This window comes from Zootermopsis nevadensis, unplaced genomic scaffold, assembly GCF_977971745.1.
Source record: "Zootermopsis nevadensis isolate Lab colony 2312 unplaced genomic scaffold, Znev_1.0 Znev_ptg000010l, whole genome shotgun sequence".
Lineage (NCBI taxonomy): Eukaryota > Metazoa > Arthropoda > Insecta > Blattodea > Termopsidae > Zootermopsis > Zootermopsis nevadensis.
This window is the reverse complement of record NW_028259142.1, coordinates 15,461,557-15,485,867: the sequence shown is the minus strand read 5'-3', so window position 1 is coordinate 15,485,867 and position 24,311 is coordinate 15,461,557. Positions and strand designations below refer to the sequence as shown.

The 24,311-nt window shown below is 39.5% G+C and overlaps 1 protein-coding gene across 5 annotated transcripts in view; it reads left to right on the top strand.

Annotated features, from left to right (window-relative positions):
- twz (BTB/POZ domain-containing protein twz) overlaps positions 1-23,934 on the top strand; it is a 141,500-nt gene extending 117,566 nt beyond the window's left edge. For 2 of the 5 annotated variants that reach the window (XM_087346605.1, XM_087346606.1), the window contains exons 2-5: positions 6,764-6,859; positions 8,273-8,449; positions 19,981-20,186; positions 21,189-23,934. In XM_087346605.1, the coding sequence (XP_087202731.1) occupies positions 6,831-6,859; positions 8,273-8,449; positions 19,981-20,186; positions 21,189-21,661 (885 nt within the window). In that variant the 5' untranslated portion in view covers positions 6,764-6,830 and the 3' untranslated portion in view covers positions 21,662-23,934. Of the gene's footprint in view, positions 1-6,763; positions 6,860-8,254; positions 8,450-18,941; positions 19,741-19,980; positions 20,187-21,188 lie in introns of those variants that run through there. The other 3 variants (XM_087346603.1, XM_087346604.1, XM_022066450.2) reach the window with 2 other exon arrangements.
- Positions 23,935-24,311: the final 377 nt, after the last annotated feature.

Here is a 24,311-nt window from a genome sequence, read left to right as displayed (position 1 = left end):
CTGACAGGTCCCATAGTCTATCCCAACAATGTCGCACAAGTCGTTGATGGTACGACGTCGATCTTCGTGAATGGCCTGCCGAATCTTCGTAACATTTTGGGGCGTTGTGCTCGAAGATGGTCGTCCAGAACGCTCGTCATCATCGACAGAGGTTCGGCCATTTTTAAAACGTGAATGCCACACGACCCATTGCGGACTCCCCAAATGCTTGCTTTAGTACTCGATAGTGACGACCGATAATCCTTCACCAAGAAGCCGTGTTCTAAGGGCAGGTATGCACCACGTCTCTAGAGAACGTTGTACGTATGTTTGTTAAAGCCACTTTTCTCAAAAAACAGTAACCACTCTCAAGCAAATGATTGTTTCAGGGTACTGATTTTGGTTGGGATGTTCTAGGTTCCGTCAGCTGTACGTACGCGATGTCCCTAAGAGTATACGTTTGTCGGAGGGGGGGGGGAGGTGATGTGTTGCTAAAAAGCAAATGGAGATTCTGAACGGGCGATGCCACAGTAACTAGAGAGAATTCGAAGGCTCTAGACTCGAAGTAAAGAGAGGGAAGGTGCATTCAATTCCGGAGTACTGATGGTTCCCAAACGTGTTCTTTGCGGTTTTGCATGTCACATTGATCATGTGTATTTGCTACAAATATAAATCAATAATCGCATACTTAATCATCACACTCCTGATATTACTGTGCATAAAACATTAATTACGCGTCACTTTATTTATTTAAATTTTGGGCATATTAAAAAGGTGTTTTGGATAGAAGCTGTAGATTGCAGTGACCCATTAACCGAAGAGACTCACGTTCGACGCTGTATAGCATATTCACGGTAGTGTTGTCTGTCTGTATACACAAGTACCACGCCATGAAGACGTCCTGGAGCGAATTGATATTAGATGGTGGCGAGTAGTCAGCGTCACGTTCCGGCCTTTTAAACGCTGGAAACGGAAGTCGCAACACATTCTGAATCAATCCCGACCCGAATCCCATATCCCACCTACACAGAATGATATTGAAGAAAAATTCATTGCCCTTACCAGGAGTCGACTCCGGTTAGTGTGCTGAGCAATTTCGGGTTATCTTTCATAATATGCGCCTCGAAAATTGGAGGCTTACGTGCACAGAACAACAAGATGTGTCTTAAATAGGGTGTAAGGGTGAGGATCGCTTTCATGAGCCACAGGAAAGAGTCCAGTGGCTGGCTGCTGCGAACATCACAATGGACCCCCAAGTTTCACAGAAGACGAAGGATTTATTGTCCAGTTGATCGTGTATCAGCTTCGGAAAATAGACTCTGCATTTTTCACTTAGCGTTTTTGCGATTCTCAGTGTAAGAAGGGTATATTTCCTTAAACCGTTTTTACCAGCTGATCTTTGAAATGGTAGAGTGTTGTTTCCTTTGCGGTACGGACCGAATTCTTAAATATTATTTAGATTGGCGTCGCCGTAAAAGAATTAAATAACTTGAGACCCAGTCATAAGGATGGAGAAGAAAATTCAAAATAAATTTAGTACGTTTTCACTACGTGTGTGGTCTAATATTTGCTTAACCTCTTGCACTTGATGTTCCTGAATTTCGTGTATAAACTGCTGCCTGGAGACGTGCGTCACGCGACATTATTATGAGAAATTTAATAGCCAATTGTGACTCTGAATGGTTTACAACAGTGTACTGCGGTGTATAGTGTTAAAATTTAAAACACCGTGTGAGCATTTAAAAAATTTGTGATACGTAATCTGAAAGATTTGGTCGTGCGATGGTCGCATCGTTAGCTGACTACCTGGCATTCGGACAGCCTCAGGTCTAGTCACGTGTTGCACATCACAGGGCGAACCCACATTCACAATTAATTGGCAGTTCTTCACATTGCTAGTTCCAGTATTCATCATCACCATTTCTGAACATTATTTCTTAAACTTCTTTCTTTTTAACGTCGACATCAAAAGACACTCCAGCACATACAGGGAACTGAATTTGCAGTCTTCGTCGCCGTAACACCTGTCTACTAATTGTTTATTGTCAGGAATGTTCCAGGTATAATGGAACGCAGAAGATCACCGTTTAAAAATAAACGCTCCGTTATAGCGTATCTTGAGTCATTTGTATTTGTGAAGATAGGCTATGTCTCCTTTTAATTGTAGTAGACCTTACCACTCTTCTACTCAATTCTATTAGACTCTGTATGTATCGAGGTAAATGTTAAAACTATTAGTGCATATAGGAAATGCGGAGGTAAATTTTGCGTGCATTATTAACCTCGGGTCTGGACAGAGCGATATGAAATGCATTTACACGCCCAATTAAAGTGAGTCTTCCAACAAGCAATATTAAGTATGCCAGATAATGTTTAACTGTTTGGACAGGGTTAATGTAGTTTGTGTGGGATTTCATACTCTCACGGCGACGAGTATGAGGATGACAGCCTTGTGGGATTCTGCTCCTTGTAGTCTCGTAGAAGTTAACCGACGTTTCTGAGCGCTCAGAAGGCGGTCTTTCTCATAGTGTAGTTCACGTTCAGCAGCAATTGTCTGGAATTTGTAAACCGGAATTCAGGATTTATTTCTTATTTCCTCCGTAATTTTTGTAGATTTCCTGCGCTAAATTTAATCAGAATTCATGGGTTGGTTGAACGTGCAGACTGATGACCACAATTCTCAGCACATAAACAGGATATGCTGACTGTTTTCGTAATTTCTCTCAATCCATCGTGGGAAGTGCCGGATAATATCTCACTCTTATTGAGCAATGACCAATTTTCTCAATATGCTTTACAATTAATGAATGTACTAATAATCCTATTAGTTGACTGTGTATGGTCTGAGGTATTGGCTACATCGTTAAATAAACCACAAACGAACAAATAAATAGGAACACTTTATGAGAATTGTGTAATCTGTAAACATGCAAATGGATTTGCACGAAATCGGATTAATACTATATATAATTATATCTATACGACATCCGCGTAACAATGACATATGCTCAGTGAGGAATAGAGGATACAAAGTAGGCTACATGCGATGCACACACACTTCGCCAGGGTTTTTAAAATTAACTGTAGCTATTGAAATAATGAATTTTTTTTATTATTACAACAGTGTTATGAATACATATTCCTGCTGACTGAGTTTCTATTCAGTGATTTATCTCCGCTTAGAGGTTGCTTTGTGCATTTAATGTTTTCCAAGCAACGATACAGTGGCGTACGTCATCGTCTAACAACAGCCAGAGACGGAGAGAAATCCAGAAAGGAGCAATACTCTGCAAAAGAAATAAATGCATTATATATCTTACAGGTCCTGCTTCACTGTAGAAAAGTATGACACGAGGTTCAACGCAGAAAAATGAAAGTAGGGGTACAAATTATGCGAAGAATTAGCTAATGGCTGTACCAGGTAGATATTGGATTGAAAATTCACCTCTTATTTAGTATAAGAAATGACTTAAATGTACACAGATTAGAAGCACATACGCTTGTAGCATCTGCAATGCCGGAATTAATTCCATGAGATAATGTCCTTTTTAGGAAATGATAATTGCTCAGAAGGTAAGGAATTTGCTCATCATTTACGGAGTCCTAAGGTCTATGAACCTATTTAAAAGAAGCCCATATCATAATTGTTTCCAAGCCAGATTAATCTATTACACACCCACACGGATTCTTCCATTAAAGGTTTTTGGTCTAGGAAGTTTTGTATGCATTGCTCAGCTTTCCCGTGCGTGCTACATGCCATGCCTACACCATCCGTTCTCCCAAGGAAGGTTTCTGGGAGTTCGAAAGGAAATTCTGTTGTCTCACAGAGGGCATCGCTTGCTAATTATATGTGTGTTTTGTGTACACCATAGCTCTCATAATTATATGAGAGTTTTGTTATATTTTTGTATTTATTCCCTCGAAAATGCTCGCGTCTACAAGAGGGGATTATCGTGTTTCTTCTGTTACCATGTGCGGTCAGCAACCAGCTGCCTGAACACAGCCACGGGACTCGGTTCCATTTAATTAAAGGTCAGAATTGCTGAACGATTTTAATGTAGGCCATAGGCTCTGTTACCCTGTTTGAGAATTATTCTGGAAATCTCCTAAAAGCGTTTTTTTTAAATAATCGGTTATTGACTTCTAAACCGCGCCACAGGTTACAGAATGTCACTTGTTTATTGTTTAGGGAAAGTGTCATTGTTTATTCTGAGAACAACATGAGACATGGGCAGAGTGCCGAGTTTCCGACTTGAGGCAGTTGGGCCTTATATTAGTACTTATGTCGAGTGGTGAATAACAGACGAGCTTAACCGTGCCGTAGCTCAGGCGGTTAGCTGCCGGCTTCTTACCGTGGAAGCCCGACTTTTGTCCCGGAAATCCACATGGGATTAATACTGAACAAATGGTACAAAGACAGGTTTTTCTCTGAGTTCTTCGGTTCGCGCCTGTCAGTATCATCCACCTCTGCGTCCTGTTTAATTTTACTGTAATACAGCAGCAAATATGATGGCCGATTGTCAGTGCCACGAAGCTAAAAGTGGTCATTTTTGAACTCCTATATTTAATTCACTACGTATGTAATGATTTAGTTTATTAAAAAGTATTTATTTCAGTCTCTCAAACAGTAGATTTATAGCGTATAAAGTGGTCTGCGTCCATTGCTGTTTTGTTTCTTTGAAGTATTTTAAAATGCATAAACCGATCACTACATAGAAAATTATTATTATTTATTATTAACTGCAAATGGGTTTTTACCCGGTGGCAGTGGTCCTACAATAAGACACAAAACAATGAGACACAACAAATGCCCTTTTAATGCCTTTTTATTGATAGCAATATATGTAAGGTTATCATAATAAAAGTCGTTACATTATACCATTATAGTTTGTTTAAAAAATTGAAGAATAAACCGTTTTAAACTCCGAAACAGACGCTTAAAAAATAATGTGTTTGGAGCAATTCTATACCAAACAGCACTGTAGCTAGTTACATTCAAAACAAGTACTCTCCTTAATTGAAATTCACAAATATTTTAATGCATGTTAAACGATCCTGGATATTTCTGGATCCTTTCCAAACAATTCTCTTGACTTGCAAGCCATCAATTACATCGTCTGCAGGGGTTCCAGGACAGAAAGAGAGCGATGGCTGGTTACTGGCAGAAGCGCAACTTCCAAAAAGCAAACACAACTCCATTAATTGAGATACGAAACTCAGCAGTGTGGTGGCTAAATTACACACATACACACACGGACGCTAGATACCTCCTACCTTTTATGCGTGTTGTAGAGAAACTGCGGTCCATAGTACAACTAGAAATAAAAAAAGAAGACAAGAGCGTTTGACTGTTATGCCTTGCCTTACCGCCCGGTCTTTTCCATCATCATAGAACCCCCAAATTATCTTCTCTCATTTTTAACCCACTCTCCTGTGTAAACTCCTCGTTCCTTATACACACATACGTTACGACTATATTTGACTGGCGATAGCTAAAACGGCATTTTATATGTAAAGCGGGGGAGATCGTTTATGTATCCTGGTATATAACATTACAAGACAACTTCTAACAGTGAAACGAAATTGTTGAAACAGCGTCCCTGTAACACAGAGCATTCTAGAGTGGGCCGTAAGTACAACATTGTTATTATCTGAAAGTACCTCGCATCTCGTTCCTATGATGTTGACTTATATACAGGCGAGTGAGGGCGGAGGTGAGGCTATAGAAAGCTCTTGAAACAGCCATTCGTACTGTGCCAGAGGATTGTAGATCGTAGAAAGAGGGGAGAGAGATTATAAATGACGTAGAAAAATGACCCGCTTATTGTCAGCTTAAGTTTTAATGTTTGTTTCCCAGAAACGTTATTTTGTGTGTGTGTGTCAAAGATTAATAACACGTGTTCTTATTTCACAAACAGAATTCTGGAAGAATACGTGTGAAGCTTATAAATGCAGAATGTCCAAAAAATTTATACGCATTATAATACAGAATATTAAACTTGTGTATACGCATTTCTGTGACGATGTATATGGCTTAATGATCATTTTTCCCTTTCAAGTGATGGGCATATAATGGTACATATATACGTATATATGAACATATATATATATATATATATATATATATATATATATATATATATAAAACACCAATATCCTACTCGCTATGGGTGTGGACAGAAGTGGCCCGGACATAAACCCCTAACGTTACAGTAAAGAAAAACTGGTTAAGAAAAAGCCTCAGTAATACAACTCATGGTTTTGATTGTTTAAGTGCGAGGTGAAATTATGGAGGATACGTGCCGTCGAGTGATCACGAACGTAGCCGTTCGTGTTTCGGAAGCTGCACGTCAGAACGGATGTCATATTGAGCATATCATCCATTAAATGTTCTTTGTGTTCATAGGTACGGATGTAGAATTATATGAATATTAAGCTTTTATTTAAACTTTCAACAATCGGGTATGATTTCGTGCGCGGCGGGGTTGTTGCGGTAAGTGGTCTGATAGTAGTTTACCAACGATTCAAGGGCGGTCGCCCTGATGATGGAGGTAGCAAGCACCTCTGAAACGCCAGCAAACGTCTATTAGACAACACAACGCAACAGCCCAGAAGATGACGATCTTCAGTCCTACTATCTTAAGTTACGTCTCTGCATAAATGTTATAGCATAGATAAAGGCCGAATCATAGTTAATGGAATTCTACTTCAAGATCGTTTTGTGATTACAGTCTTGGCATGTGTGACAACAATAAGCATTCATTTTTGTTTATTTCTTTCGCAGGAGAAAATGTGAAATTCGTGGCGACGCAGATGGCAAAGAGCCTAAAGATCTGACATCATCAAGGACCATGTTTCCCAGTGCTCAGATCAAAATGAGGTAAGATCGACCAGTCGTTGAGGTTGAAGTGTTAAAGATTGTTAACACATGCGTATACATACCTTACGCATTCTTTGCAAAAAATATAAAATTTTAATGCACATTGGGGAGAGTCATATCGTTTGGTCTCCAGATTTCAGTTCCGAAATTGGTCATTGGGTAATTGGTAGCTATTAGAGGCCTATAGGACAAGTTAGCGAGTGAGTAAACTTGCTTTGTTTATGCCTTGAATAATTAATTTTGCTTCATTTGAAGTTCAGATTAATATTCTTAACAAACTCGACTAATATTGCACAATGTTTGTGCATAACAAATTTCTCATTAATGTCTCTTTTATCCAAAATATGTTCAATATGGGGTACTCACTGTTTAGCGAAGTTCAGGGAAGATTAATTTATGTTTCTTTACACTTGGTATATATAGTTGGACGTACTATAGAGCTGAAGATTTTATTCTGAAATAAATTAACTACACCTCCAGTGGAGTATGCAAATTAGCAAAAATAAAGCATTGTAAAATATGGACAGTCCAGAAGCCAAAGAGTGTAAGCCATTGAAGATATTAAAAAAGATTTATTAATTTAACTGTATCAGAATATCATTAAATGTAAGCACAGGAAGTGTTTTGTGAAAAATGTTGCTGAGTAGCTTGTTTTATTGGCATAACATATTTTTAAAAATATAGCAGATATGGTACATTCCACAAACTGAAAATGTCGGTGTTCCTCATTTAATATCATGGTTTCGAAACAGTCAATGTGTGTGGGATAATTCAGATTTCAATTACGTTTCCTTGTCTGTTTGATGACTACACCGTGTTGTTGTGGCTTGTCAGCTCTTCATAGAATCTAACAACCTTCAGGACGATGGAATTGACAACAGACGAGGTTGTAATATTAACTCTGAACTAGGTACTGTGAAGATGGCTGTCGTTTGGTATATGCCCTTATAGTCCTTTGGTTGTTTACAGTTTGTCAAGCATAAAATAAGAAGATTTCAGTCTTCTGGGTTGTTGCGCTGTGTAGTCTGGTCGATGTTAACCAACGTTTCAGAGGTCATACTGCCTCCGTCATCGCCCTGATGACGGAGGCAGTATGACCTCTGAAACGTTGGTTAACATCGACCAGACTACACAGCGCAACAACCCAGAAGACGGAAATCTTCATAATCACCGCTGTGAGAACCTCAAGTCTTACATAAAATAAGAAATCTTTAAAATCCGTCTTTCAACTGCCTGTTTAATTCTTTTTATCTTTTTTATATCGCAGTTTTCCTGCAGTGTGTTTGGTAGACATCCCCCCCCCCCCCCCAAACCAATTCGAAAAAAAAACAAGAATTTGTAAGCTGCTAAGCAGCGCTCGCCATTTGCCCCGACTGGTTGCTAATCTAATTCCAGGTTGCTCTCACCGAGCAGTTCGCCCGCCACATCGCCCACCATGTCCAACTCTTCGTCTCCCACGCCTCCCGCCCTCAACTACAACCACAAAATCACGGGGATCCCCTGCGTCGCTGCTGCATCTCGTTACACGGCGCCGGTCCACATCGACGTTGGGGGCACCATCTACACGTCATCGCTCGAGACGCTAACAAAGTGAGTAAATACATCAGTCTAACATTTGTAGGCTCAGTGTCGGATTGCTGATATTCTTTCCCGGAAGCAAAGTTTTCCTTAGTCATTGTCGCAGCCCGCTTTCCAGACGCCAGACTTGCAACGTTGAAGGAAGAAGACAGAATCAGCAAGTGCTTTACACATAATTTCATGCCTATTTTGCACTCGAAGTTTTGAACGTAATAGAATCAAATAGTAAATAGGTTAACTAGAATAATCCTATACCCACGAGTTAATGTTATCAATGGATCTGCTACTCAGTTCGTATCTCTCCCGTGCGTGTTATTTTCCCTGTCCATCACATTCTTTAAGTATGCATTGGGAGAAGCGCAACACTTATGAAGTGTCTCATTTTGTAATTCTCTGTGGTCCTTTGTTGCCACACCTTTCTTAGATGCAATTATCTTCAACAGCGCCTTGTTTTCAAACACCCCTGTTCTTTTAGGACGAGAGAAAAGCTTCATAGTCGTATGAAATAAGGTAAGAAGTACAGTGTTACGCGTTTTAATGTTGAGTGATATTAGGTTCGTAAACCTCACCTATTTCGAATGTACATCCATTTACTTATTTGTTGTTTCTAGACCAACACCCTTAACTGGCGTGTAAATGTGTGTCCTCTTTGTGGCATCTATGTTTTTGCCGTCATCAGCGCCCAATACGAGCGTCTTAAACTCCAACCAGTGTTTGCATAAAGGCAGTGAAGTAGGAGATAGCAGCTGGGCTGAGAACGTTTATTGCTAGAAATATTATAACCGTTGTGGCTTCGTAACTAAATTATTCCAGAATTGTTTCTAGTCGCAAGTATTTCAGTATGGCTAGTATATCACTTTGGATCTATGAAACCCTTTGCGCTGGTTGGAGGGCGTAGACCCTCCTTATGAAGATGACGTGTATAACAAAACTTCGAAATAAATTAGTTTAGCTATGTTCCGCGCTTTATTCCATATTTCTCAACATCATGAATATTGTAATATCTGAATAGGTTCCTGCTTTGAAATACATGGATTATATTATAAATGGCCTACGTCATGACTAGAACTAATAGTTCCTTTGAGCAAGGTCCTTCTTGAGATACTAGCATCTATCTAGTCTAGAAATTAACCGCCTTTTATAGAACCTGAAATTGTAATATCATATTCACAAAATCCAGATATTGGAGCCAGCACTTAGCTGGTTGAATCTAATCAGCACACCCAAAGTATCCTCCCATCTACTCTTGATTCTCTGAAATATTCTCTTTCCTTTGAGTTTTCCGACTACGTTTTTGCGTGTATTTTCCATCTCTTCTACATGCCCTGCGCATTTAATTGTCCGAGGATTAATTTCCATAACATCTTATCGAAAGCAGACGTTATAAAGCTGCTCGCTATGCAGTTTTGTTCATTCGCCCGATAAATACAATAGGTAAAATTATGATTTTCTTCATCTATAGACTTTTGGAAAATAAAGACGCGAAGATGTAAATAAAAACGAATAAAGATGTCTAAAACTAAGATGGCTGTCTTCCGGGTTGTAGCGCCGTGAGGACCTCAAATCCTACGACTTCTAAAGATTTTATAAGTTTAAAGTTACACATGAAAGTTCAGACAGCAAATTTTGAACACAACATTTTGAAATGGAACAGGTTAAGAAAATTATTAAATTAATTACACATACAAATTACGAACATATTTGGTTCTGAATGCACCCGTCACCTGTTGGTTGGCTGGTTGGCCCTGTTGATGAAGAGACAAGTTTGTTCACTGACGCTCCTATCATTCAGAGTTACCCGCCTTCCCGTTCCATTTCCCTCAAAACTGCCCCTCAAGTAACATGTAATTAAAGTTTCAGTATCCTATCTGTTCAATGTTTCATGGAAAATGACACCATATTTGAAAGCCAGTACTTCAGTTCCTCATAATGTCGCCACAATATTAATAAGTCACTCTTTACGTAACAATGTGATTGATAGACGACTTCATCAAACCATGTGTTTGAGGAAGCGATGAAATGTAAGCCACGCACCCACAATAACATGAAGTTCTGAAGCGAAAATTAAAGAAACCTTGGCTCGTGTTTCCCAGGCCAGACAGACACATAGTTATATAGTTGGTGTTCCGTGGGTATCCCCCCCAGACATCACGGTGGTGAGATGGGAACCCACCCACACGACAGGCATACGACAGGGGTGCCCAGCATTCGTCAAAGCGTTGTATATATTCTTCGTATCTCAGATCCGACTTTTAGCCCAAAGACCAGCCAGCCTACGTCACTAGGATGTGAGGTTCTCATGGCGGTAAGTGTGAAGATGTCTGTCTTCTGGCTTGTAGCGCCGCGTAATCTGGTTGAAGTTTACCAACGCTTCAGAGGTCCTTTGTTTCTCATCACCCTGATGATGAAGACAGCAAGGAACTCTGAAATATTGGTAAACTTGTACCAGACTACACGCCGCTACAAGCCAGAAGACAACCATATTCCAGATTAATTCAGTTCACACCCTCCCGCCATATTGCTTTAAAATTCATTTACTCCTAGGTTTCTAAGGTTTTCCTATTAAAATTTTTGTATGTGCAAATTTCTACACAGCCGCATAATTACTGCTCGCGTTGTTCGTCACATCCTTGATCAAATAATTTTGATAATATTTTGTAGAGAGAACGGTTATGAAAATCCTTGTTAAAGTTTTCCCCATACACGAGAAACGGTAATATAATTGGAAATATAGTCATCAGCGTAAAGGTTTGATGGTTTTGTTGACTTCACTAAATTTCACAAATACTGGGAAGTTCCTTAAAGTATACCACGACCCCGTCTTCGCATGATCTTCCCAGATTCATTCTTCCACTCCAGCTGATAAAGCGTCACGAAACAATATCAGTAAAATAAATTTTAGTATCGAAGGCTAATGCAACTTCAGTTATTTGGGTAAATTTTTTTATTGAGCTTGGACACCCCTGGTAGTGTGTGCTGACCCCTGTTATAAGGCTGCATATCATACCCTAGCGGTAGAAACGAAGGAAGGAATTCCAATCGTATGGTTCGCGCCAGGATTTAAGGCTGTTGCTACGAAGCATAAAAGTGTGAGGGCATTATAAATGGGCCCACCCCCACAGAAGAGAGAGTTCCCACAGCAACACTAGGCACAGTGGGTGCAGGAAGAGACACGACGTGCCGCGTCATCTGTGATGTTCTCCGCATGGAATGCGTAATGAGAAGGGGATGTCCTCTCTGTCCACAGGCTTCATCTTATCATATTTCGATAAAACAACATTTTTGTCCGGGAACCTAAACCGAAAGAGACCATTTGAAAGACCTAAGCATAGATATGAGGGTTAATAATAGGATGGATCAAAACGATATACGTATAAAATAGTGTGTTGACTATTTATCCGGCCCAGGATAGGATCAGTGGTTGGCTCTTGTGGTTCCATAAATGGCTCCTTAATTGGTGAGAAACGGATAAGGCAATGTGAGTTCTTGCGTTATAGGCTTATTTCAGAACACGGGGACTGAATGGGCACTGCGTCCAGCTAAAGCACTGGTTTGACTCGAGTTACACGTTGTATTTTAAGATTATTCACAACAAGCGTACTTTTATGACATTTGCCTATTTGCAAGGCGACTATGCCAGCATTATGTACAGGCTTAATATGTTAACAGTTTCTTAAGTTAACAGCACTTACTGACGACAGTTTAGCAGGAGACACTGGTCCAGCTTACGGTGTAAGACACGTACAGATGTTTTCCTTTCAAGGAGAATGAACTTGGTGGCATTTAGCACGCATTGAGAAATGAGAACAGTATATACAATTTTGGTCGAAGACCTGAAGGCTGTTCCTGATAACTAGACAGAAACCTTATTCGGTTGGATAATTTAGGACGTGGATCGAATTTGTCTGATTACGAACAGGGCAAGTGGCGGGCTGTTGAAAACGCGATACTAAACGAAAATTACTGCCCGCGATGTTGCGCCATATAGTCTGATAGACGTTTACCGAAGTTTCAGAGGTGTTTTCTGCCTCCACCATCAGAGCACTGAGTACACATTTTCATACTAACAGCCATGAGAATCTGAAATCTCACGATAATAAACCTTTTGGGTCCAAAAAAACCAGGGAATATCTTGATGAACAGAGCGACTCTTAGTTTCTCAAGAAAGTCTCTGCATATGACTGATATTCGTAACAAAACTGATATAAAAGTCACTTGAAGTGTTTTGAGATTTTGTTGTATGTAAACTCACGAGCTCAGGTTATCCTTGCTTGCTCTGTGCTGTTTATTTTCGTGTCAAATAATATAAAGTTTAGTGGCTTGTCCCCCTTCCCTCTTGTGACCTGAGCAAACATTTTATCCCTGGACCATTTTACCGTTGTACATCCACTGTAGCGCGTGTTCATTCTTATAAATTAGTTGTTCTAAACTTGAACAATACAACACTAGCACAAGCTTTTTGATTCCGTAAAGCACGGAACTATCCATGTACAGCACGTGAATTATGTTAAAACAACACGCTTTACAGAATGTACTCCAGGCACACACAGCAACAATCAGAACACAACAAACAGGGCGACACACCTAAGGCTCACACGAGCCCCTGGCGAGGTGCCTTGTAGCTAGGCAACCGACATTGCACTACACACACACACACACACACACACACACACACAACGCTTCCTGAGGGTGAATTTGTTTATTTATGCTACGACGCCGCGCGTCCTACAAAACATAGTTTGTTCAGCGGAAAAGTGACATATGTCCTGTACAGTTTTGTGTCGTTTCATGTGTTCAACTATGACTGTGTTTAAAGAAACGTTTATGCTGTCGGTAGTTACGGTTTGGAATTCTGAGGCAAATTACGTTGTTGGTCCATTGTACGTAGTACGAGCATCGTATTACTGGCTTGCAAATAAAGAGACGGAATAATGGTAATTATGTTATTTTGAGGAAAGATGTCTAATTTCAACATTTCAGCTAGCTCTAAAGTTAATACAGATACACATGCTTCATAATTGGCTTGGTCATGTTATAAATGCGTAGCTCTTATAATTGTTCTTAACGGACTAATTATCCAGGGGGAGAAGTGTGCTTATTAAGAAGCTCACGCATATTTTTATTCTGTCTGTCGACTCGATTGACCTAGAATTTGATAAATTCGGTCCCTATAAAGGATTGCTTGGAGTTTCAACGTGATGGTTTAAGTTATGAAGATAAAGTTTGTTGGTTTTTCAATCCTTACAATTAAAATCCCAAACCTCTTTGACAATTCAGAGAGCATAGAAAGTATTAGCGGAAAGAAAATGTGTTTAAGGCATTCCATTAAATACTTTACATGTTCAGAGATTGGGAGTACCAACGACAGGACACTAAGCAGGTTGGGATTTTCTTTACAAAAAATTTTTCCAGAGGAATTCTTAGTTGTATGAATGGCCATACCAAAAAATTTTCAGTTGTGGACAGTCACAAAAGACATCTTGGCCTTAAATTGTTCCGGCCATAGCATGTATGGGTCTTGTGGAATCGTGTAATGAAGTTCCTAGATTGCTTTGTGCTCAGTTTGTTTTCATTTTGTTTTCGAACTGAGGTTTAATAGCCCTGGATTCAAACAGTTAACAACTTGTTATGACAGTCTTCAAAAAATAAATACGCAAGTAAATAAACCGCCAGCAACGACTCCATTTTGTTTTCTGTTTCCAACCCTTATTTTATATACAGTGTTGCCACTCAAAGTTATGTTTTTCTCGAAGGAAATTTTGCTTTAATACGATATGACAAGAAGCAATCGAAATGTTAAGTTAAATTTGCATAACATTTTGAAAAGAGGAGGGATTTTGAGAGGTTTATTTGTGTAAGGCTTCCGTTATTTGGCTGGTTCGTTATTTCCTTGTTTCTGGATTGCATGCAGTTTGCTATGCCACAAAAATGTGTGTGTGTGTCTATGCTCATGAGCGTATATCCTTTCATTATTGTTAATTCACTACCACCAAATACATTAACATTCCAACTGCGACAACACTGCAGGCTTTCAATGTCAGATCCTTTTGTGTGGTGACAGGACTTCGAAAATTAATGCATCTTGTTTGACTTTTTCAAGAATGAAGACACTGGGATGGCAGCCTAGCAGAAAAACTACAAACTTTTCGGTTTGATGACAGCTATTTATGTACTGTTGTTGGAAGCCATATTTTGACGCTTCATATAAAGCCTGCATAGTAAGAACGAGCAAATGCACCATTGCTGTTGGTCTTAGAAGACGGGTTTATTTCCGCGTGACTTGATTTGTGTCCAATGTATTTGCAATGCGTTGCAAATACATTGGACATCAACCAGGTTTTGGGGTGATCGCAGGAACTTCTGTAACATTTTCCATGTCACACACTTGATGTTGTTAATGTAATATATTTATGATTCTCTAGTTGTATTCAGATATTGCATGGGACATGTGTTTCATAAATACACAAAACATTTGTTCGCGAGAGTTTTTCCTCAAGTGAATACTTAGCATTTAGGCTCGTAATATAGGCCTTGAAACGTGTTAGGGTAAATGAAATTTACACATTCCAGTACTTATCGTGTGCCATGTGCAAAGTTCTGTCAAATCTCTCAACAAACTCAGATATGCGTAAAATTTCTTAAAGGCTTTTCAAGTTCGCAGTCTTTATAATGAACAAGAATGATAAGAAAGAAAAAGAATTGCCTGGGACACTAATTAATACAGGTCTGCCATAACGAATTCAATCCAAAATGGACTACGTGTACAAAGATTTTCGCTGATAAATTTCAGTGTACAACTTCGGCTTTCGGGGATAAGCCGTTCCGAGTGCTGAGAATTATCGAACTTTTCGGCACACACTACAGTTGCTATTTGTAGGGTGAATATTCGCCGTGAAGATAGTTCATCCTTGAAGGTCGAAGTTGTACAAATCGGACTAGTATTATAGTTTTGGCGGTGTCACGTGCGATGAAAAACATGGCGAAGTGCCTTTCTATCTTTTTATCGAGTCACCTAAAATGCTGTTAAAGTTGAGGCTCAGTCGGGCCGAGTGATGTAACGTTGTGTGGAAGCTGTATTGTGTCTGCCTACAAGTAAGGAACAAGCTACAGAAACAATATGATGTACGTACAACAAGCAGGAAACCAAATTACACGAGATCAGGGCTCTTTTATTATAAATGGGGAGGAGCTGAGAATTAAATGGTGGAGTCTATGTACTTGTCCCGTGTCAGTGTCAGAGGTTCAAACGTTACGGATATTTCAAATAGTTTTAGCCACTGATTAAAGCTTTTTCCTGTATTGCAGCTTGTCCTATTTCGCTTTATGGGGAAAGTTGAATCTACGTCATCAAAGTGTCTGTGTGTTTTGTCCGTAATAGCTTTTGGTTCAGTTGCCAGTGTTTATTAAACTTGGTTCTTGTAATTGTGTACTATAAATAATGCCGACAACTGTGGTTATGCGATCATCTGGTGCAGGAGTGGCACTTAATATAAGTGCCCTCAAATGTTGGTGTCGTAACAGATCGAAAAACAAACCACTGTTATAGTAATTACTTTTTGTTGCGGTCGAGGGAGATATATATTTACATTAGTCTTAAAGAAAATATTAAATTCCAACGCATTAAATTCTGTTTATTAACGATTTGCATCCACTCCTCAGTCTTGCAACCTATTTCTCTAGGGTTTTGTAATTGTCATGTTCCGTCTTCTAGGCTTTCTAAGTGGTCGGTATTCCAAGACGTTTCTTAACACAAGTTATGGTTAAATGCATAGACCATCGTAACTTACAAAGTTCGCTATCGAACATCCAACATTCTACTAGCGACTTCTATAACCTAGAGTTTCTTGTTAGGCTAAGATCCTAAATTGCTTACTTAGTATTTTCGAAGGATAAATATTATCCCGAGTTTCAGACGCCTGTGATTTGTTATTCCTTCAGAGTAAACGATCACGTATCGGCACCAGCCAGAATATCTCCTATAATTTATCTCCCAACAAATTAGCATCAACATAATTATGTCGTTCTGTTCCCTTCATTTTTCGTAATTGAGCCACTGCTGTTTATTTATGGTTTACCAGGCTCGAATCTTGCTTTCTACCAATTGTCCTGATGTTGTTTCGGTTTCCTCCAGTTTCTCCAATTTACGTTAGAGTGTCTCGGTCCACCATTAAAGCCATTTGTAACCATCATCCCAGAGTTATGTAACTGGATAATCAGGACATATTGGTCGGAGCTGGATTAATAAAAGGTAATGTGTGTGCGCGCGCGTGTATTTAGCGCAGCTGACAGGTGGGGTGCCTCTCACATTAAACAGATGAATACATGAAAAGATCACATATGCTCATAATTGGAAATTGAATAGTATTTGTCCTTGTATTGGGCAGAATGCACGATCATGTTTCGCCTTCGCTCCTCCATGTCTTCACATACAGTTCTGGAAAAAAGACAGTAATGACAACCCTTCTGTGACATGTATCTCCCATGACCTGCAAGCAAAAACGATCTGACTCGGTGGCACTGCATCTTTTTAAGCAGTGAAGAGGTTCCACTCTTCTGGGCCTGTTTGTCGTGCCATCGTAACTTGTTTTCTGAGTCTTACACTGTCATCTGCATGTCCACCTACTGTTAAAAATTTTCACTTGATGCCTTTGCCAGTATCGCCATACTAAGCTTGTTACCTCAGAGACGAATGGGCAGATAGGTACACGGATAAGAACCGTGGGAGACAGATAGACAGATATCTAGATATTCGCAATTTCGAAGAGATAATTAGCTCTGAGATTTACTGACTGAAAGTTATGATTAAAAACACTAAAAACGACGGAGGGCGATACTTTTGCGACCCATAGTGAGTTGAAGGATGTAGGATACATAGACAGACGACTGACAAGGGGCAGTGCCGTTTATAATTTCATAATACCGTCATGACTTTATTTCTAGCGAAGCGTGTGGTTTCTTTTGTATGTCTTCATGTTTGCCTTGTCCAGGGACTGCTTGTTTCGTTGCCCTCTTTAGTGTTTGATGGTTATTATTAACGAAAGTGGTTTGTTTTGTGAAGAAAATGCAGCGAACAGAATGTTAAATAGCTACAGCTTTTCCCTGAGTCATGTTTCGAATTATTCGATATGGGGAGGCCTGGGCACGTTGAAACAAATTTTAGAATTTTATTTCTCATTAGTAGTACATTAGAATAGGATTAATCTGTAAAAATGATATTTTTGACTTGTCCATTGTCTGCATGTCAATAGTTACATTTTGGAGGTCCAACAGATAGGTTTTATGTCCTTTCCCTTTTTACCTGAAGATGAGAGAAGATCCAGCTTCCTAAACATAGTAATTTCATTGAAATATAGACGAACCATTCTTGCTTTGTCGATAGGATTAATGTTATAACATTATAAAAGCATAATCCTAACTGCTGCTGCTGTGCTGGTAGTGAGACATGTTACAACACTTACCATGTAGCTTTCAGAAAAGAATATTTAGTGTTATGTTGAGTGGAATATGCTGAAACTAAACATCCACGTTTTTCCTGAATGTATTTATTAAAAACGATTTATTTAACTGCAAATGGAGATGTAATGTGTCCCTGGTGCAATATACCTCCTTTCTTCTACTTATTGAAACACGAGTGAAAATATATTCATATATTCACAGTGGCCGCGCGTTCTGAAGCGTAGACCTTGTGAGCTTGGACACTGGGACCGCGGGTTCGAATCCCATTCAAGGCATTGATGTTTGTCCGCGTCTTTCTGTGCTGTCCTGTGTGCAGGTAGGGGCCTTGCGACGGACTGATACCCGTACAAGGAGTCCTGCCGAAATGCCAAACTGATTACTGAAACCTTTTTTTAAAAAAAAGAGGCCCTGTGCTTCTCTGTCAAGTATCACGTCACCAGAATCTGTCCACTTCGAGCACAGTTACTGGTTGGTTGGTTGGTTGGTTAGGAAATCAGGTACTAGTTAGTTTGCTAGTGGTGCAGTTATTTACTTAGCCGCTTGCCCCCACCCCATTTACCAGTTAACACATTCTGTGTGTCTCCGGCGAGTTGAATGTGTGCAGGGGTGCATAAAATGTGCATGTATTGTGCCCGATATTATCCGTCACGGTCATGGCAGGTGTGGTGTATTGCCCCCGCAGCGAGGTGATGTGGTCTTTACACTCCTACTACGGGCAGGTGGTGGTCATAACAGGGTGCTGCAGCCAACATTAGGATCGCGTGGCTAACCACAGGGTGGCTATGCATAGTCAGAGAGGTTTCATTTCTCCAGGGCATCTATACAATATGGTAGTGTTACTCTCCAAATATCTAGTCCTTTGTGTGTTGGATTAGTTTTACCCGTACATTAAAATACCCCATAAAACGAATAAATTGATTTGAATGGGGAACTAATGGTTCTTGTCTGAAACTACTGTATACTAATATCTAACCTGCTGATTTAATCTTGATAGGTGTTAGTGTAATAAGTATTTTGCTCATACTTTGCATGAAAATCAGATGGAACTTGATCATTATTATTCGTAATCATCTCATCGTTACACTTGGAACATGACAAAATGTAAACTTCACTTAGATCTGCAATACATTTTAACGTAATGCAAGGAAAAATATCTGACGCTGCAGTGATAAGCCTGCATCTTCAATGCTACTAACTAGAAGACAATACGTTTTCATCAGCAGTACAGGAAGATGGAAACTATTGAGATGTTCAAAATAGTAAACAAAGCTTCTGTACAATTTCCACACCAAACTTTTCCATTCTTGGTATTATGGTAGCGGTAATGTCCCTGTATCCGTCCAAGTATCGCGCCATGAAATTTAAAGGTAGGAGACCCCGACGCGCGGCTTTCGGTTAGCTTCAAGTTGCGGCCGATCTACCCCTGGTATTCGTTGGATAGGATGCTGAATGTAACCCACTGATACAAGCGACATATATATTGGCTGTCAAACGTTATTTTCCTTTCCCAATATCGGATCAATCTGAAATTCCTTGAGCTGTTTCAGAGATAAAACGCGTAGTTAGAGACACGTCTTCACAATATGCGTTAATTTACCCACGTCAACAGAGCGGCCTAACGCATCGTATAAACTTAACATTGAATGAGATGGACGACTGTGTTCAGTGGCTGATGTACCAGTTTCAGTGGCTGTACGAGTTGTTGACAAGAGGCATGTATGTCGGGTAGAATAGTCGTACAGGATATCACGACGGGTAGTATGGAGTTGGCAGCGGTAGGATGGGGTAAGATACAGATAGGAGATGTTAGCAGAGTGGATGATTGCAGTAGGATACAGCATGTCAGGGTGAGGAGAAAATAGGACACAGTGAGCCTAAATACTGTGGATTATAATAGGTTAATGGACCATGGGAGTTAATGCGATTAGGGTAAGGTATTACAGACCTATTGTAGGGTAGAATGTAGAATAGTGTTGTTTCGGATGGAGTATTTTGTAGGGTATGACGGTAGTCAGTGGTGGTATGACAGAATATGACGTCGTAGGGTAGAGTAGGACTGTGAAGGTAAGTGTGTCGTATCTGTGCAGGTACCCGGAGTCTCGACTGGCGAAGCTGTTCAACGGGAGCATCCCCATTGTGTTAGACTCCCTGAAGCAGCATTACTTCATCGACAGGGACGGGGGTATGTTTCGCCACATCCTGAATTTCATGCGCAACTCCAGGCTTCTCATACCCGAAAATTTCTCGGACCTGGACCTTCTGCTGGAAGAGGCGCGCTACTTCGACATTGCCCGTGAGTAAAACCGAGACTTACAGAGCATTACAAACTTAACTGGATACCCCTGTGTTTTTTTACTGAGCAAACTATTTACGGTTCTGTGCAGTATGGTATCTGAATATCTCAATAAATAAACACCGAGACCATTACGTTGTACACATTACAAAAGAAAACACTTATAACGTTTAATCGTTGTTGTTTTTTCATGTATGTTTTTGAAGAGTTAGTCAAGAATGTGAATAATAACGAAAATTAAATTCTAGGTGATGGGTGTGGAAACTACTACGTTTCATATTACTCTGTGATGTGGCAACCACCATTTAAATGGATGTTTCTAACATGAATATAATTTAAATTCTGTCTCTTGATGTATGGATCATGGCCTATTTAATGACATTGTCAATTCATGACATTGTATACCTCGTATTGGCGAGGAAAGCACTACTAGGTGGCCACCGGGCTGGATTCAAGCTAGGTACCTTTCGAATGAGATTTAGAATCTTTACCTCTACAATATCGTTCTAAATATTTTGTACGGTGGTGTATTACCAAAATTGTGATGTTTCTTGGCATTATTTATTGTTATTTAAAATGACACCAATGTAAACAGTTAAAAACACAAAATTAAGAACTCTAAAATACACCACGTTTCGGACACATCTGCCCCCCCCCCCAAAAAAAAAGTAGTGAATTTTTGAATTTTTTCAACTCTCGGGCCGGCCGTGTGCCAAGGTTAATGTCCCAGTCCGCTGGTATGCTTTTGCTTGCACAAACACTTGAAGTGTAGTGTAATAAGAGTTTACGCACATCGCGTCAATAAAGCAACTGGGCTATTTTGCCGTCAGGGACAGTGACCCCGGCATCCTTTGATGGGTTTCAAGGTGGTTCTAGACGTGTGATAAAGATAATTTTTGTTCTTCAAGTTCTTGTTACAGAAGCGACTGTGTATGCGGAGAGAGATCTGTGCAGAGCGCTGGCCAGTTACCATGAAACTGTTTCATCCTTAAATTGTTGCAGCCATGTGCCGGCAACTGGAACAGATGAAGAAAGAACGCCTTAAAAACTCCGGGTCATCGATCAACACGAAGATCGCGGCAGCGGGACGGGGCACCGGCGACTCCGAGAATCATCAGCAGCACCAGCAGCAGTCATACCACCAGCAGCGCGAGGGTTACGAGTGCGCGGCACTGCATATCAGCCCCGACCTGGGGGAGCGCATTATGCTGTCCGCTGAGAGAGCCCTGCTCGAAAAAGTGTTCCCAGAGACGAACGAGGCCCTTCTGGATCCCCGTTCTGGCGTCCCCTGGAATCAACACGACGACGGACACGTGATCAGGTTTCCTTTGAACGGCTACTGTAAACTGAACAGCGTACAGGCCATCACGAGGCTGCTGAACGCTGGATTCCGGGTGGCTGCCAGTAATGGCGGGGGCGTTGAAGGCCAGCAATTCTCGGAGTATCTGTTTGTGCGCAGAGTGTTTCCCGTGTGACCGCTACAACTTCTCACCTTGAACGACAATCGTAAAGGATGGAGCATCTCATCTTCCAGTTTGTGCCATATGATCATAATTGCGTATTTTGGTTATACCGAATATGCGTTCTCATGCTAGTGATGCAAAGGGGAAGTAATGTTTTGATCTTTTGGATTGAAATCATGTTTCTGAAAAGTATGAAAGAAAGTCTTGTAAATTTTGAGAAGTCTGTTAAAGTATTTATGTTCTGTTGCTACGAGTTTAACAAACCCATGTTAGAGGAATGACGTTCTGGTCATCTTTTTCTGACAGTAAATTGAATCGACAAAGGCTAGTTCACAGTGTATCTTAAACAGTGTCTCTGCATTTTATATTCATGTGATGCAACTTATAGTTTCTAAATCTGATGGAGGCATACTTGGATTTCTAAGTGCATGATTAAGGTAAGACGATGCTTTTCGTCGTATCGAATTGAAGTTATCAGTGGTAAGGATCTGTAATCCGGGTTTGTTCTTAGATGCCAGTTGTCTCTTACTCAAAATCTGAGACTATCGATCTATGCCATCCATTTTTTTTAATTTTTGTGTAAATCAGGCCTCTTCAATTGTGCCTTATTTTTAAATAACATATTAATTGTGCAGCAACTCAGTCTTCTTGATGATTCTAATTGTCTGACTTGTTATTGTGTGACATGCTTGTGCACACAAAGTTCAATATTGTTTCCCTCCATGAAAATTAACCTTTCACATGTATGCTGAGGTTATATCTTAAATCAGATTACAGCTTCTTCCTTCCACATCATTTGAAAATTTGCTATTCATTAATCATCTTATCATTTAAGATGGTATAATTGTAGGAACAGAAAGTATTAAATAAACCAAGAAAAACATGTTTAAATGATCCTAGCGAGCGTACAAGAACTTGTGAGACAACTTTCTATCAAATGCTGCAGTTTGTATCATGATTCTAGTAGGAACTATAAATTAATAATTACACAATTTACGTATCTGTTTCTGTGTATACTTTCCAATTGTAACCTGAAAATCCGATCCCTCCATGTTTGTAACTTTGAAGAGATAAAAATGGTTCATAAATTATTTTTTACATTTATGATCTATCACCACAGAATTTCAGTGGTCTGATAATTATGGTCAATGCTAATTAATTACACGTGGCTGCCACATAGTTACTTGTTTTAATTCCCATATATAAAATCGTTGTTTCTTTGTTCCTTGAGACCATCTGCCACTGCTTGAAGTGCAGTGTGAACCAGCCACAATCAAAATTCAATATTCAGACAGTATTTTTGGTTTGTCTTGTGGATCCAAATAAAATTATATTTATCAGATTACATTACGACTGGGGCTGTAAAGAATGATGTAAAAATGTTTGTCATATTTGTTTTATGTATGACAGATACAATATCACCCCCTTACATCGAAGTATGGAAGGAAAGGACAATTTCATCCTGAATGTGGTTGATAATGTTTCAATTTATAATTTAAATGGCCACGAAAGAAGTTCCAATAACTAACATATATTTGTACATATAAAAAGACTAAATTTTTACTTCTTTTTAATCATAGAATTTTTCTAGATCGTAAGTTTTCTTCTTTTCTCCCTCCATAGTTACATTCTCCAGGATTTCACAGTGTCATCATACAATGATTCTCATAACATCATTGTAGGTAGTTTGTCAGATATAACTACAGTCTTAATACGCACCTCTCAAAAAATTTACAAAGACTCAGATTGTACTTAATGTGATTTATATTGCACCTTAAATTCGATTAATATTGATGATGGCACGGTGGATACAAATAAAAGAAATGTGCTGGAGTGACCTTTAAAGTTATTACCCAACTTTGGGGGTGTGCACTCAGTCCATAAAAAATATATGTAAATCATAAAATGGACAATTTTACAAAATTCTGATCTCATATGCTGGGTTTACCCGAAATGGGCTGTGAACTCTTAAATTTATGGACTGAGTTAAACATGCTGAAAATACAAGCTAATTTTTTTGGATGCGTAAGAGCGGAGTTTGTTGAACTGGTGGCGTGTATAATCGGACCGACCGAGAATAAATGGATTAATAGACTGTTCTAAGTGGAATTTGACAAATCCTAATCTTTTCATTGTTCAAATATCATATTTGTGTAAAATATTTAGAATTACAAGATCAACCTATATGATTTGTTTTAATTAAATATTATAAATATATAAAAGAATAAAAAGTGCCAACCTGTACTGGACTTGTACTATTAAACCTTTGAAAAGATATTAACCAACTTCTATGTTTATATCTCATTTCATAATGATTAATCTAGTCCATATCCTCCTGAAGTTTTCAAAACTCGTTATGCAATATTGAATAGTTAATAAGCATGAAATGGTGGTAACAAACTGAAATTTGGAGATTTCTGTCTTCTGGGTTGTTGCGCTGTGTAGTCTGGTCGATGTTTACCAAAGTTTCAGAGGTCATACTGCCTCCGTCATCGGGGCGATGAAGATTTCTGTCTTCTGGGTTGTTGCGCTGTGTAGTCTGGTAGATGTTTACCAACATTTCAGAGGTCATACTGCTTCCGTCATCAGGGCAATGGTTGACATCTACCAGACTACACAGCAAAACAACCCAGAAGACAGAAATCTTTGTACTCACCGCTGT